This window comes from Geospiza fortis, unplaced genomic scaffold (genome assembly GCF_000277835.1).
Source record: "Geospiza fortis unplaced genomic scaffold, GeoFor_1.0 scaffold1257, whole genome shotgun sequence".
NCBI classification, from domain to species: domain Eukaryota; kingdom Metazoa; phylum Chordata; class Aves; order Passeriformes; family Thraupidae; genus Geospiza; species Geospiza fortis.
Window position 1 is genome coordinate 131,849 of NW_005054658.1, and position 14,684 is coordinate 146,532.

A 14,684-nucleotide genomic window follows, 5' to 3' on the forward strand; every position below is an offset into this window, starting at 1 on the left:
CTTCCCTATGGGCTGCAAGATTGTGTTAGATCTATGATTCTGTTACACTTTGAAGCTGATTTGGAGACAGGGTAAAGCATCACTGAGGCTTGATTATTTTATGGAAGGACCTGGTTTATGAGCAAATGACATTCTTTACACTTTATTAAAATTTTTAAGTAAAGTATTTGGGCTAATTAAATGGTGTAACCAACTCATTGTAAGCAATAAAAGGACATTTTAGTCTACAAACAGATGCAAAATGACTATAAATTTTTCAACAGTTTATATCATAATTCTAACATAGGAAAATTTGGATTGAAGAACCGGTGGTACTTTCCCTTTACTGTTTCCTACTGGAAGAACCTGTGTGGTACAGAGAGAAGCAAGAGACATTATCTGAATTCTAATATGTTTTTCTTCAATGAAAACTTCCAAGAAAAAGGTTTGTAGTAATAGAATTTGAACAATGTTTTTTTTTCCTCAGTGGCGTACTAGTCATAGTCAATCTGCTTTTATCATTGTTTGGTTCTGTATTATATGTTTAGATCTTACCCCTTTCTCTCTTTCATAATGTAGTATATACTATGAATATCATATAATAACGGTTTCATTTTGCTACTCTCCATAATGATTGATTAATTCTGTGAAAAGTATTGTACAGAAATACTTAAGAAAACTCTTTGAAAGATGTAAAATAAGTATCTCTTGGGTCTTTGGAAGCCACTGAACCCTTTCATACTCTTAATGAATCTGAAACCTGTTGGGTTTTATTAACTTTTAAAAAATTTGCTTCTTGTTTCAGTGGAAAAATGAACTTTGTTAATTTCTTTCCCTTCTGTTTCTAATTTCCCTCTTCTATAATCACTGTTCTTTCTGTCTCTGCTTCTTAGCCTTTTGTCTAGAAAGCTGTTATTGTAACTAATTTTTTATAGGCCTCCAGATTTCTCTGTTCTTCTATGTATGTTCACTTGCTTACAATTAATTCAGATTTTTTTTACCTTTTTGCCCCTCTTCAGTCCTTTTAAGGACGTTCCCACATTGAGTTTAGGTTTTGGAAATGAAGGAGTAAGTCACTCTCGCTTGTATTCCATCTTGGGCCTCAGAACAACATGATGGGTTGTTGTGCTTATTTTGGGAGTTACAATGTCTTAGAAATGATCCAGTTGTCTGTAGCATAGGTGAAGAAGCTGAACAACTCAGCAGTTTTACATACAGGTGTCTCCTAGATTGGAGCAGACTTCAAAATGTTTTGAGGTTCCTTTCAAACACTCGTGGAAAAATGATTTATATGAGTTTTGTCTGAATTTCTGCGATTTGGAACAACTCCATTTTGTTAAGACAATTGTGTTTGGTCCTTACATAAAATGAAGATTTCCAGCGTTTCCTTCTGGATTCAGCACATAATGTGTGCTGGTCAGGCAGAGAAGACATAAACTTCTCTGCCTGACCAGTTTTAGTGTGTTTTCTGGCTCAAGTTATTTCAGTGATTTCCTCATGTCATGTGGTTGATAGCAAATTGTGTGTGAATAGTAACACTGTCTGCAGCAAAGGATCTTGCTGTCCTTTGCAAGAATTGTGTGCCGTTGTACTGACAATGGGATAAATGCAGCCATGAAGAATTTTCTAGGAAGAGCAAAGTGACCTGCTGCTGGGCAATTTCATCATTTGTTCCATATAGCCCAGGTAAGGGCTGGTCTCAGAGGCATGGAGAGCATTTAGGAAATCAGAGGTGTGTGAGGGAGGAGCTGGGAGTGTACGTTGCTGGAACTACAGCTGCAGCAGGGCTGGCAGTGACCCAGGGCACTGTGTACCCACCTGGAGCTCCCCTTTGGAGAAGTCCCAGGGTAATCAGTTTAGTGCTTGCAAGTAACTTGGAGCTCTCCCTCCGAGTCTTTCCTGAGCTACATTGTCTGAGGCCCCTCTGCACTTGAATGCTTTTTTGTTAATTTAAAGGATGCAAATTTAGGAAACAGCAGAAAGGTTCCTAGAAGAGAGGTGCATGGGTAGGAGATCTCAGTAGTGTCACAACTGCTGGTAGTATCTTGCTAGCGAGTGACCTCAAGTTTAGAATGAATTTTTGACAGGAGCTAAAAATTGAGTGTGAAAACAGCAAAACAACTTCTTCATTCGCAGTGTAAACACACCAATCTTTGAAATAATTATATATTTTTTAAATTTATAATTTGATTTATATTATTCAAGCTTTTTATGTAGAGAATAATTCTCTGTTCTTGTAATGTTTGCATTTTATTTACGTAAAATTATTGCAAAGAATATAACTATAAACCATAAATATCTTATGTGTATGTATATGCATAGAATAATTCTCTCTTCTCATAATTCTCAGGCATAAAAGTTTGTTTCTTTGGACTAACATTCCAATCTGGTTTGCCTTTCCTTAAAAATAAAATAAACCGGAGAATAAATAAATAAAAATAGAGATCTCACTGCCAGATCTCTAACTAGTAAAGAGTCAATAAAATATTGCACATGAATAATGTAATGGGGCTGCTGGTAGACTCTGCTCATGTTTGGAAAGTAGTGCAAACCTGACATGGAAAGGAAGGCAACTTCATTGGTGTCATATGGCATTTCAATTTCCTGAGGATGTTACCTCACAGCAAGAAGACTGCTGGATATCTGCTTGCCTTGAGCACCTTGAATTATGCTTGGGCTGGGCTGCTGCTCTGAATCGTTTCAGAGATCTGCTTTGCTTAGTTGACTGAGGGGAATTGAGAAGATTAACTGCCTGTGCCTGTGAATGTTATGTCAATATTGTGTGCCTGAAACTGGATGACATATATGAAGCGGCTTACACAGTTAGAATATTCTAATGCTTATGGGCATAAAAAATGATTCAAGTAGTGTTATTATAAGTATTTTTTACTAGAAAAAAATATAGCAACTATTTTATGACTTTATCAAGACATATGTAGACATGCACATAACTCAGCGTAACAAATGGGCCAAATTCTTAGCGAATATTAATTGGTATGGTATCTTTCATTTCAGTGTAGTTTGTGTCAGTTCAGTCAATTTGAACGTCTGTTCTAGGCCTTGGTAAATGGTGGGAGAAATTAAGTTATTTTGTTATTCTTTTTATGCATAAACACATGTTGAGATTTAGCAACATGCTCATTCTGCTACTCTTCCCCACACAGACCCAGCACCTCAGGGCTGGAAAGTCCCTTGCACTGAAGGAACCACCACCATTGGTGTTGTGCTGCTGTCCCTCACCAAGGAGCACGTGAACGGTCAGAAGGCCGCTGTTAAAGATCTCAACCTCACTTTCCATAAGGGCCAGATAACAGCACTCCTGGGACCTAATGGAGCTGGAAAGACAACAGTTATGTAAGCCTGACTTTTAATGCTATTACTGTCCCCTCTGATCTCTGCTATGCTTTTTCAGTTTAAAATTTTGTGAACTGTTTGCTATGCTTTTTTTTTCCCCTCAAATAAATATTTGATAAACTCCCCAAAGAACATGGAAAGTGAAGGTTGTATATCTATGACAAAAGGAATGTAATGAGTAGAGAACTGAGTCCTCTGTGCCACTAGAACCATAATGTGATATCCCAGGAACTTTTAAGTAGGGCTTCGGCATGTCTGGTTGGGGAGTTGAACACATCTTGAAGGAGTGTTCTTTTTTGGAATTTTATGGTATTTTTGTCCCTAGAAGTTGCAGGGGACTTTTTTCTTGGCAGTTGACCAAAAATGAAAGTAATAAAATGAAAAATGACCTTAAAAAAAAGTCTCAACTAAGAAGCTTATGTTTCTACCTTTCTGTTAGCTATAATCAGCTTTCATCAAGCCAGTGACACAGGATGGGACCTAACTGGGAAATACTCCTCACAGAATACCCATGTGGGGAAGGAAACAACCACCTGTTAGATTTGGTTGGGGAAAAAAAAATCTTTCTCTGGAAGAAGGGAAATTAAGAACTCTTGAGATCATATTGAAAAAACAAAAAACACACCAACAAACAAACCAACCAAAAAAATCCCCAAACCCAAACAGCCACCACAAGAAAAAAGTAGTTAAATCCAAACCCAAAACATTAGTGATATCTCTATAACTATACTCGACTGAATTGGTGTTACTCTGAGGATGTTAAAACATGCCTCAGGATATCTAAGCGATGAGCTCATTGCATGTTATCTTGCCAAATTTTTTTTTTTTCTTTTCTTATATCAGATCCCTCTTGACTGGTCTCTATCCACCGAGCTCTGGCACCATTATTGTTGATGGGAAGGACATACGGACGGAGCTGGCTGCCATCAGGACAGAGCTGGGTGTTTGTCCCCAGTACGACGTCCTGTTCAACACGCTGACAGTGAGAGAGCATCTCCTGCTTTATGGGTCAGTGAAGGCACCCGGGTGGACAAAAGAACAGTTGGATGAGCAAGTCAGTGGGTGAGTTTTCCTTCCTTTTCTTGAAATCTGTCAAGTAAATTGGTAATGACTGTTGCAAGCCACCCAAATAAAAAAGAGAAAATGCAAAACTTACAAGGGATAAACAATGGAAACTGCAGGGTTTTGTGAGGTTTTGTCACATTTCATGTTCTGAAATCATGACTTGAAAATAAATTTCCTAGTGTCTAACTATTACTTGAAAATATTTGTAGAGGGAACTGTCACTCTTTAAAAACCTGGTATACAGAACCATCAAATAATGATGTTTGCACTGGAGTGGAGGTGCTTAGCCTAGTGAAAGTTGCAGGGGTTCCACCACATGCTGTCTGCCTTACCTCTATCCTTGATGGAGAAGCAGATAGAAAGAAAACTGCTATGCTTACACCGAGTTTTTAAATAAATCAACAAAATGACTTTATACATTTCTTATCCTGTATTCCTTCACTTGCAGCAGAAGGAAGGTTAGAAAACCAGGAAATCCAGGTAAAGGCAGTGACTGCTACAATATTTTTACATAAGCCACTCATTTTCCTTTGCCAAATACAGCCTTGAAATGTTTTTAATAAATGACGAGGTTTAAAAATGAAAAATACAATGGCAAAAATAGGTCAGAGTTCTGATGTGAACTCAGAGGATTTGCCACTTGTCAGGTAAAAAACATTTGCTAGTGTTTTTGTGCTGATACTTCTTCAATATAGGACTAGATCTTAATTTTTCCTAGTGTATATTAAACTAACTAGAAAACTCTACAAGCTGAGATCTGATTCATTAATAGCAAACTGCATTTATTCTACTTCAGAAATAAAAGGTATGCTTTTCAAACAATGTGGCAGTGTAAATAGTTTGTGTTTACCTTCTGATTCATGCTAGACTCTGTGAAGGCCTGGGCATTTCCATGCTTCAATGGAAAAAAAATGTCAAGTTGATGAGACTCTTCCTTAAGTGCACAATCAGGCATATGCAGAGGCATTTGTGACAAAGTGTCTTTCCTTTTTGGTAGCAGTCATAAAAGCCTGTTACTTTTAAATTTGGATCTGAACAAACTCAGGTGTAGACACCCTGTTCTCTCCAGAAACAACAGAAGGAATTCTCTAGAACTACAGAGACAAAACAAACTCAGTAAATGGTTTAAAATTGATGCAAAATAATATTCTGTGTCTTAATGTACTTAGACTGCTGAATTGTAATTCTAACAGCAGTCTGTCATACTAATGACACATGAGAACACTCAGAACTCTGCAGGCCTTACTACTAAGAAAAATTATTTTTAAAGGAAACAAATGCTTTAAAAGACTTCAGAGAAATTAGGAAAGCAACAAAAGAATTAAGCAAAAGCTTTTTATTAACTAAAAAAGCAGGCTTCTAAAGAGATTAAGAACAATTTTTCTCACTATATATCTATAGAACAGCAATTGAAATGTATTTTCTTAAAAATGAGAAATTCTGTCAGGGTAAATGGCATTGCTTAGAGATTGCATATTCACTGAAATTAGTCAGGAGTTTAGCTTAGGACTGTTGAGCCTCCTATCAGCTTGCCAAGCTAATAGCAGCTGAAAGCTCTTAGGTCAGTGACTGTATTCTCAGTGTGATGAAAAATAAGTTAAAGGTCTTACAGGGTTGCCTTTATTAATCATGTTTCCATACCATGCCAGATGCAAGACCAGCATCTGAGCATCTTGCAAGGGCTGAATTGGAAAGATCTATAAGGTATCTCCCAGTCCTTAACATAGGAATTAGAATAACTTTGATTAGATAGTATTATTCCACCCAAGGATCTCTAATTAGTTTATTTCCCAAAACTAGCAGTCTTTGTCATTATTTAGAGGGGCTGTAATCTGTAGTTTGCTGAAGTTGTTGGACAAATTATTATTAATTTTATTATCTTTAATTTAAAAATTTCCTTTGCAATATTATTTAAAGTCTGTGCATCTGAGGATGATAAGCATTTATGCTTTGTAGGTATTTTTTTTTCTATTTGTTTTTGATACCAGACTATATAGTGATTTTATTGCTTTCCATTTACAATGAATTTTCAGTACTTGTTCTCTGAGTGAACAGAATGTAACTAGAAAAGCATTTTCAAATCGGTCCTGTTTCTGTATTCCTATTTCAGAGCTCTGGAAGATGTGGATTTATCCCAGCATCAGTACAAACCTGTTGGAGCCCTTTCTGGGGGAATGAAAAGGAGATTGTCGATTGCCATCTCCTTTATTGGAAACTCAAAGACAGTTGTTCTAGATGAGCCCACCAGTGGAGTAGATCCGTGTTCTCGCCGTAGTATCTGGGATGTTCTTCTGAAGTACAAAGCCGGTACAAAGTCCATGCGCATTGTTTTCTTCTTATTTTCTTTTCTGGTTTTTTTTTTTTTTTTCAATAAATTTATACTGGTTAGTCAAAGTATGGTCAAAACATTATCAGAAGATAAATAAATTAATTTTTGAGGAAACATTAAGTTGATCTTGGTAGCTTTAAGGCAAGTCAAATGATATTACAATAATTATCCACTATTGCACAGAAAGACACCCAATCTTAAAAAAGACTGAGCTTAGTCCTAAGTCCTGTCCTGAAGCTTCTCCCCTTTCTTCAGCTTCCCAAAATTACTTTCTGGTTTCCATTTCCTATTTTGCATATACCTGTACATAGATGCTTATATATTTCTAATTAAAATATATTCATCGTGAGTCTGCTACACTAATTCTAAAATTGATTGTGGGAAGCAAACTCTTCAGCTAGTGAGCACTCAATTAGCTGTAATAACTCGCATTGAGTGATCCATTGAAAGACACACTGCTGTTGTGTCATTTTAAGGAATTTCTTAAGCTTTTAAAACAGCTGGAATTTCTAAAGCCTTAATACTCTTTGCTATGGATAAAAGAGGGCAAAGTAAGTTTAGAACTGAATCTAACTCAATTTCTAGTTCTGAGAGCACATTTTGTTTGTGTAGTTAAGATTTCAAAGAGTCCTGAAAATATGTTTCCCTATGGCTAAAGGACCCTTGTGAGGGGTTTCTCTAGAAACCAGGTTTTGTGGACATGTACCAATCTTTGTCATGCAGGTTGCACTCTGATCTTTACCACTCACCATCTCGATGAGGCTGAGGTGCTCAGTGATCGCATTGCCATCCTGCAACGAGGCCAGCTGAGGTGCTGTGGCTCTCCCTCTTATCTGAGGGAGACTTATGGCCAGGGACACAGTCTAACACTCATAAAAAAGGTAAGTTAAAAATGTGCTGTGCTGAACTGGAGAGTGTCTGCCAAGTACATTTTAAGGGAGATGTGTGTCCCTGCCAGGAAGTAATATGTTTAGTAATATGATTATTAGAGAACCGGTAAAACATGTTTTTATTGGCTTCCTTGGTTGTTTTGGGTGGATGGTATTATTATTATTGCTATTTAGCTGAACACAATGGCATCTTTGAAATTGGTGAGTATCAGTATTTAGCTGAAAATGGACTTGTCTCACTGTCCTTTATTCCTGGGAGGTAGTCTCTGTATCCCAGCTGTGATGCAGTTTCATCAGTGGAATTTTTCCTGCATGAATTCTAATTTAAGACTATCACGTCTGGTAATATTAATTTTTTCTGCATTATTATCTTTCTTTCTTCATAGCCCTCTGTGTTTGAAATCCAGGACCCTAAGCATATTGTTCAGGTCACTTCTCTGGTACAGACCCACATTCCAGAAGCCTTCTTGAAAGATAACAGTGGAACTGAGCTGACCTATGTGATCCCAGAAAGGGCAGATAAGACCTCTTTTAAAGGTCTTTTCCAAGCTTTAGATCAAAGCCTTCAGCATCTACATGTGACTGGCTATGGCATTTCTGACACAACTTTGGAAGAGGTACTTGTAGTTTTTCTGTGTAATGACATTTTCTTGGTTAGAGAATCTTGATTGTATCTTTTATGTTGCATAATTTCTTGTGAGAAGCATGTTTTCAAAAAAAACCCAAAAACAAGTACAAGTAAGCAAACAAACAAAACCTCTCAAATCAGGTAAAATCTATACTGTATAATTTTGCTTTGTTGTTAATTTCAGCACCCACTCTACTATGTAATATTTTTTTTTTCTTTTAAGAATCTAATGTGAGGACTGATGAACTGTGTAACCCTGAAATGTTTTTTTCTGCATTAACTTAAGGGAAATGTAATGTGTCATTGACTTTGAGAAGCAGTGTTGTCCTAAGCTCATAACATTGGAACAAACTTTGGGCTTTCAAGTCTGGTGATTCAGCTCAGGTGGATCTTTGGACTGAAAAAAAAATATTAAGAATACATTTCTACTTACTAGTTCTGAAGCTTAGGACTAAGCCAAACTGTGTGATGAAATACCTAAAGAATATTTTCTGTATGTACCGGTGGACTAAGTCTTTGATATATGTATACATCAACATATATACAGACATACATGTACACGTATGTGTGTGTATATGCACTAAATGGATCAGAGGAAGTGAGTCTGTTATGCATCTTCATAATTCTGAACTTAGCTCTGTGTAAATAGCCATGTCAGCAAGAGGTTGTTTCCCTTGGACTCTTTACCCCATCTATAATTTCTAAATTACAAGATTCCCTAAACCACCACTATCCAGGTACTGTACTATAGATCATTTAGAAATAATTTTTTTTCACTTCAAGTGATGCTAGGAGACTAATGTCTCCTATCATACATAATTTACAAGTTTAATAAACATTTTATTTAATGTTATGAAGTAAATTAGATTCCTGTGATACAATTCTATGTGGCAAGTAAAAAAAAAATATTGAAAAGTTTTTATTCTCTTATAGAAGATAGATGATTAAGATGGTATAAGTAATAATATTGTTCACTGCTAAACATTCTAGATTTGGAGGTAATGTATATTAAGAAGACTTTTGGGTTACATCCCCATGAGATAACACAGGACTTTCCAGAACTGACATGTATAAAGTAAATGTGAAGTTTTCATGATATGAGGAAGATTCCTCAGTGAGCTGAATCTGTGACTCAGTGGAGTGCTTGCTTTTGGCTGTTTTGTGAAGGGGAAGTTTAAAACATCTTTAAATGTGGTATTAGATATTAATTCTTCATTCTTCAGCTTGAAGATTTAATGCATTAATTTGGGTTGATTTCTGTCATCTCTGCATCTCATCATTAGTTGTCATTACAACCTCAATTCTCTATTATCTTATCAAAAGCCACTTTGCATTGGTAGCTAAAAGGACAGCACGTAATAGCACTATTTAATCTATTCAAGCAATTCAATCTGGAAACAAAGAACCTTGGCCTTAAAGGAAGAAATGTATTGTCATTTTTTTTGTCCTTTCTTTTTGTTCCCTTATACACTCACCATTATTGTTTTTAATTCAGAGGGACACTCACACTCTCTAAAAATTGTATTCACTCAGGGAAAATGAACTTCCATTCATATTTCAAAGGAATCTTGAAGTGCTAACAAATCAGTTTCTGACACTTTTAAATCTCACTAATATTAAATTTACTCAAATTTAGGCTTTAGATGTCTTTTCCAACCATTTGTATATTTTATAATATTTGTATTCCAAAGTGTTGATAGAACCACAAGGAGAGTAGAACAGTAGTTAATTAAATTAAGCTTATACTAAGAGCTCTCTAGAGGATGCTGTTTCACTTTCTGGCAACTCTGGCGATTTCAAAGCTTATTGCTTTCTTGTTTTTCTTTGAGGGGAGAACAAAACAATTGTAACATCTTTTCAAAATAAGATGTGTCAAAATTTGTTAATTGAATACTGTTTTTAAATTATTTTCTTTGAAGTGACAGGAGAGTTTGCATCAAAACTTTCCAGGGAAAGCCATATACCTCCTTGAAATGATGTGCACCCTCTAGTGAGATGCAGGCTGCTCCAACACATTTTGGCAGTGGCACAATCACAATAATCTATTTCACTGCAATATTGACATTTGGCCACACTTGTCTCCTCAAGGACAAAAAGCACTTTTTGTCCTTGACAAGGACAAGTCCTTAGTCACATATAGATTTGCTAGTCAAAACAGAAATTAAACAGAATTTCACAGAATTACAGAATTTCACAGAATATTTTGAGTTGGAAGAGACCCAGAAGGGTCATAAAATCCAGGTCTTAAGTGAATGGCCCATACAGGGATTGAACCCACATTCTCGCTGTCATTAACACCATGCTCTGAACAAGCAGGAATTGCTAAGGCATATGGGGAAAAGACGCTCTGCTGAGGTCTAGAATACACCTTCATTTAGATGTAGCAAGAACATACCATCTCTGTCATGGTGCCTAATCCTGCCTTTTCCATACCTGTGTGTTTCAGAAGGTACTCACTCTGTTGATAACATTGTTAGGCTAATACCACTTCTGTTCACAATATCTGATGCAACATGAGATAAATTATCATACCTTCTGTACAATGTAGTCCCTAATGATTCCCATTCTGAAGAGGATGTTTGAAAACTGGATACCCTGGGAAGGACTGGGCAATGCAGGTGGCCTTCTGCCTTTATAGCTGTATGAGAGTATGTGTCAATGAAGCTACAACAGACATAGGATGTATTAGAAAAGCATTTGGTGGGTTTGTTTATTTTTTTTAAGGTATAACTACATCCTCTCTACAGTGACTTAATGAGATTAAATAAGAAAATGTGTCTGCAGCTATTTTGGCACTGAAGTAAACATATGCAGGCAACATTTTGTAGTGTAGGCGCTGTCCTAGCCACAGATGTGTAGTTACTTTGTGGTTTCACTAAGTGGTTGACACACCTGAAGGACAGGATGCCATCTGGAGGGAGCTAGACAGGATCAGCAATTGGGTCTGTGGGAATCTCTTGAGGTTTAACAAGACTGAGTTCAAGGTGCTGCCCCTGGGTTGGGGCAACCCCCAGTACCAACACAGGCTGGGGAAGAACAGGTCAGAGCAGCCCTGCCCAGAAGGATTTCAGTGCTGGTGGATGAGAGACTGGACATGGCCCAGCCATGGGCACTCACAGCCCAGAAAGCCAAAGGTGTCCTGGGCTGCATCCAAAGCAGCGTGGCCAGCAGGGCCAGGGAGGGGATTCTGCCCCCTTCTCTGCTCTGTTGAAACCCCACCTGCAGGGCTACATCCAGCTCTGGGGTCCCCAGCACATGAGGGACAGGGACCTGTTGGAGTGAGTGCAGAGGAGACCACCAAGGTGAATAGATGGACGGAGAACCTCTCCCATAAGGAAAGGCTGAGAGAGTTATATTGTTCAGCTGGGGGAGGAGAGGGCTTTGAGGTGACCTAATTGTGACCTTCTGTACCTAAAGGGAGCCTTTGAGACAGAGGGAGACTTTTCACAAGTGTGTGCGGTGACAGGACAAGGGGGAGTAGGTTTAAATTAGACATTAGGAAGAAGTTCTATTTTGTGAGGGTGGTGAGGCAGTGTATTGGGTTGTCCAGAAAAGCTCTGGATGTCCCATCCTTGGAACTGTTCAAGACTAGGCTGCATGTAGTTCTGAGGAATCTGGTCCAATGGAATACGTTCTTGTCCATGGCAGAAGAGTTGAAAATAGACAATCTTAAAGGTCCCTTCAAACACAGGGCATTCAGTGATGCTATGATTCAGTTGTTGCAGTTTAGTTTGGTTTGCTTGATAGAATTGGTGTTCATAGCCATCAGCAAGCAGGTCCAAGAAAACAAATTAGAATGTGGCTTTAGACTGTCAGGATCTGCCTCCAGGGTCTAATACAGAAATATCAGGCCAGAAATTTCTGGCCTTGCAGTTGTTAATGGCCAAAGTTGTTCCCTGAAAGCTGGCAGGTAACAAATGCAATCAACAGCCATTGTTAAATGGCAATTATATTGACTAAGCAAAATATGGTTTTTGTAACAGTCAGACCTTAGAAAGTCAAGAAATATCTTTCAAGAGCTATAAAGTACTTCACATTGACTGGTTTTTATTGTCTATTGTATGAGCTCCTTGGAAACAAGGAATTTTTTGTTATAGCTGAGATCAGATTCTTTTGTGGGAAGAAATAAATGGTTTCTTAATGATTTCTGAAAGTTGCACTGTGGGTATAATCTGTCTTGCAGCTCAACCCAAACAGAGAGGAAAGAGCAAAAGAAAACTTTCATCAAGACAAAGAAAAAATTTGATTGCTCTTTTTCTGTTTTATTTGAGATGCTCATGGTACCTGTATTTTCTGCAAATTTTTCTTTTTTTTCTTTTTACTTGAGGTTTTAAGATCACTATTTAAATTGCAGTTTAGGTTAAGATAAGAGAATGTTAATTGTGTTTTTAGCTTGAGCTTACAAGAAGTGGGGAGTGTGTGAATAAGGCTCACTATGAAAGCTTCTGCAAGGCTGAGGTACAGATAAATTAAATGTATGTCTGTGAAATTCAAAGGGCTTTATGTGAAACAGGTTTAAGGAAGAAATAGTAGGTTGGACACATATCTGTTAGGGAAAGTGTATATACCATTTAAACAGATCTCATGATTATGAAGTTGGTGAGTCCTGCTGGGTTTTTATAATTTTAACTAGAAGTCCCTTCTGACATGCATTCCCCTACTTTAGGAAAATCAATCCTTTCAATTTCAAGCTAGTGCATATTTTTAGATTGTTGTTTTTATAGAAAAGTAATTTCAGTTTTTCTCATGGCGATTTTAGGTACAGGATCCTATAATCTCTATCCAATTTGGGGTATGCATGCTAATGTTTTGCTACCAAACACACATTGTTGCCCAGTCTCCTCTGCAGTATTAGTTTTACAAGACTTTGTTCACCTTGGCTGTCTCTGATGATTGCCTTGTCCTTTACATGTCTTTCAGTAACGTTATGTCCATGTGCTTGCACATATCTAGGAACGTTTTCTGACTGTCCCTAGACACTGTGAATTCCCTGGAATCTGTAGGTTCTCAGCTCTGTAGGATTTTGTACATTAGATTTAGATGCTCTAGTACAACTAGAACTCTTTGGTAACAGTTCTAGTTGTGCCCATAGATTTCTAGCTGCAGCATCAGAAGAGAGTTAAGCTGTTTCTTTGGTAGAAACTTCAGTAACTGAGTTCCAAAACAGACCAAGGCTTAGGAGCATAAAAAGTCTATCAAGGGCAGACAGTCTATTGAAAAATCTTTGCAGATAGTAGTGTTCATAGGTCAGCAATGTTTTGCATGGATTTTTGCATCTATTGACGTTTATTTCATTTTCCTGAAACCCAAGATTTTAACTGGAGAGCTTGACTAATTTTATAGTCATATTCCAGCAAGGTGTTTACAGCAGTCAGTAGTAATTTCTGGCAGTCTGGATGGTTTACGATATATCTATACATATAAAATAGCTTTAGAAAATTGATTCTAAATTACTTTTTTCTACTTTCATGAAAGGTTTTTCTGAAGCTGCTGCAGGACTCAGAGAAGATGCCCTATGTTCCACAGGCAGCGCACCTGGACCGTACAAATGGTGCTGAATCAGTCTGTAAGTACAAAACGATGTGCCTTCTGAAGCAACTAGATCTATAAAGATCAAAAACACAAATGTAAGCATGCACGAAGTTCCCAAAGGTGAAGAATGCACAAGCAAATGCAGAATACTTCTTCCTACCATCTGGTAATTACTTTTTTGTGTGTCTGCCTCAGGAAGTAGTTTTTATATGTCTGCTGTGATTTACCTCTACCCCTTCACAGTCATCTTCCCACCTTTTTGTGTACACATGCATTCTCTCACTGCAGCAGCATTGACTTACTGCTTTGTACCAGTCCCTGAAAACTAATCATCCTCTTTGTCTCATACTGAAAATGGATAAATATTACAGACATATACCACAGATATAAAATCTCTACCCTCTAAGAAAAGTACATTCATGTTCACTCACATACAATTCAAAGGAAGAAATAAAAAGCTGGTTCCCCTTGGAGTAGATAATTCGTCTTCTTAAGTGCCATGTTATTTTAGGTTCCTTTACATCTTGTTTTAAGGAAAAACCTTTCATACTTTCTCTTTTTTTGCCCTGCAAGCCTGGAGGAGGTCCTTCCAAATGCTTCTGAAAACGCAGGAAGATTTTTCTCTTTTAAAAATTCCCTTCATTAGAAGAATCACTAATCATCTCTAATGATCATAAGGTGATGCCATTACAAAATCCAAGACTCAGATTTTCTAATGTCAGTGCCCATCAGGTTGATGAATGTTTTCACATAGGTTCTGGGATTTTCATGCTTCTATACTTACAATGTTTCTTTCTAGTTGAAGATTGACATTTAGATTACAGTTTTCTTTGGTTAGCTGTCAAGCACTTTGTTCTATGTGCAGTACTTTTCATTATGTTTTTATAAAGTACAGGCACAGGGAAGT

The 14,684-nt window shown here is 37.3% G+C and overlaps 1 protein-coding gene across 1 annotated transcript in view; it reads left to right on the forward strand.

Annotated features, from left to right (window-relative positions):
- The window catches only part of ABCA13 (ATP binding cassette subfamily A member 13), a 169,538-nt gene that overhangs the window by 69,039 nt on the left and 85,815 nt on the right, over nucleotides 1-14,684 (forward strand). Inside the window, exons 29-35 of the mRNA XM_031064927.1 lie at nucleotides 287-424; nucleotides 3,144-3,333; nucleotides 4,177-4,395; nucleotides 6,509-6,705; nucleotides 7,451-7,608; nucleotides 8,004-8,234; nucleotides 13,721-13,811. Coding sequence (XP_030920787.1) covers nucleotides 287-424; nucleotides 3,144-3,333; nucleotides 4,177-4,395; nucleotides 6,509-6,705; nucleotides 7,451-7,608; nucleotides 8,004-8,234; nucleotides 13,721-13,811 — 1,224 coding nt within the window. The remainder of the gene's footprint in view (nucleotides 1-286; nucleotides 425-3,143; nucleotides 3,334-4,176; nucleotides 4,396-6,508; nucleotides 6,706-7,450; nucleotides 7,609-8,003; nucleotides 8,235-13,720; nucleotides 13,812-14,684) is intronic.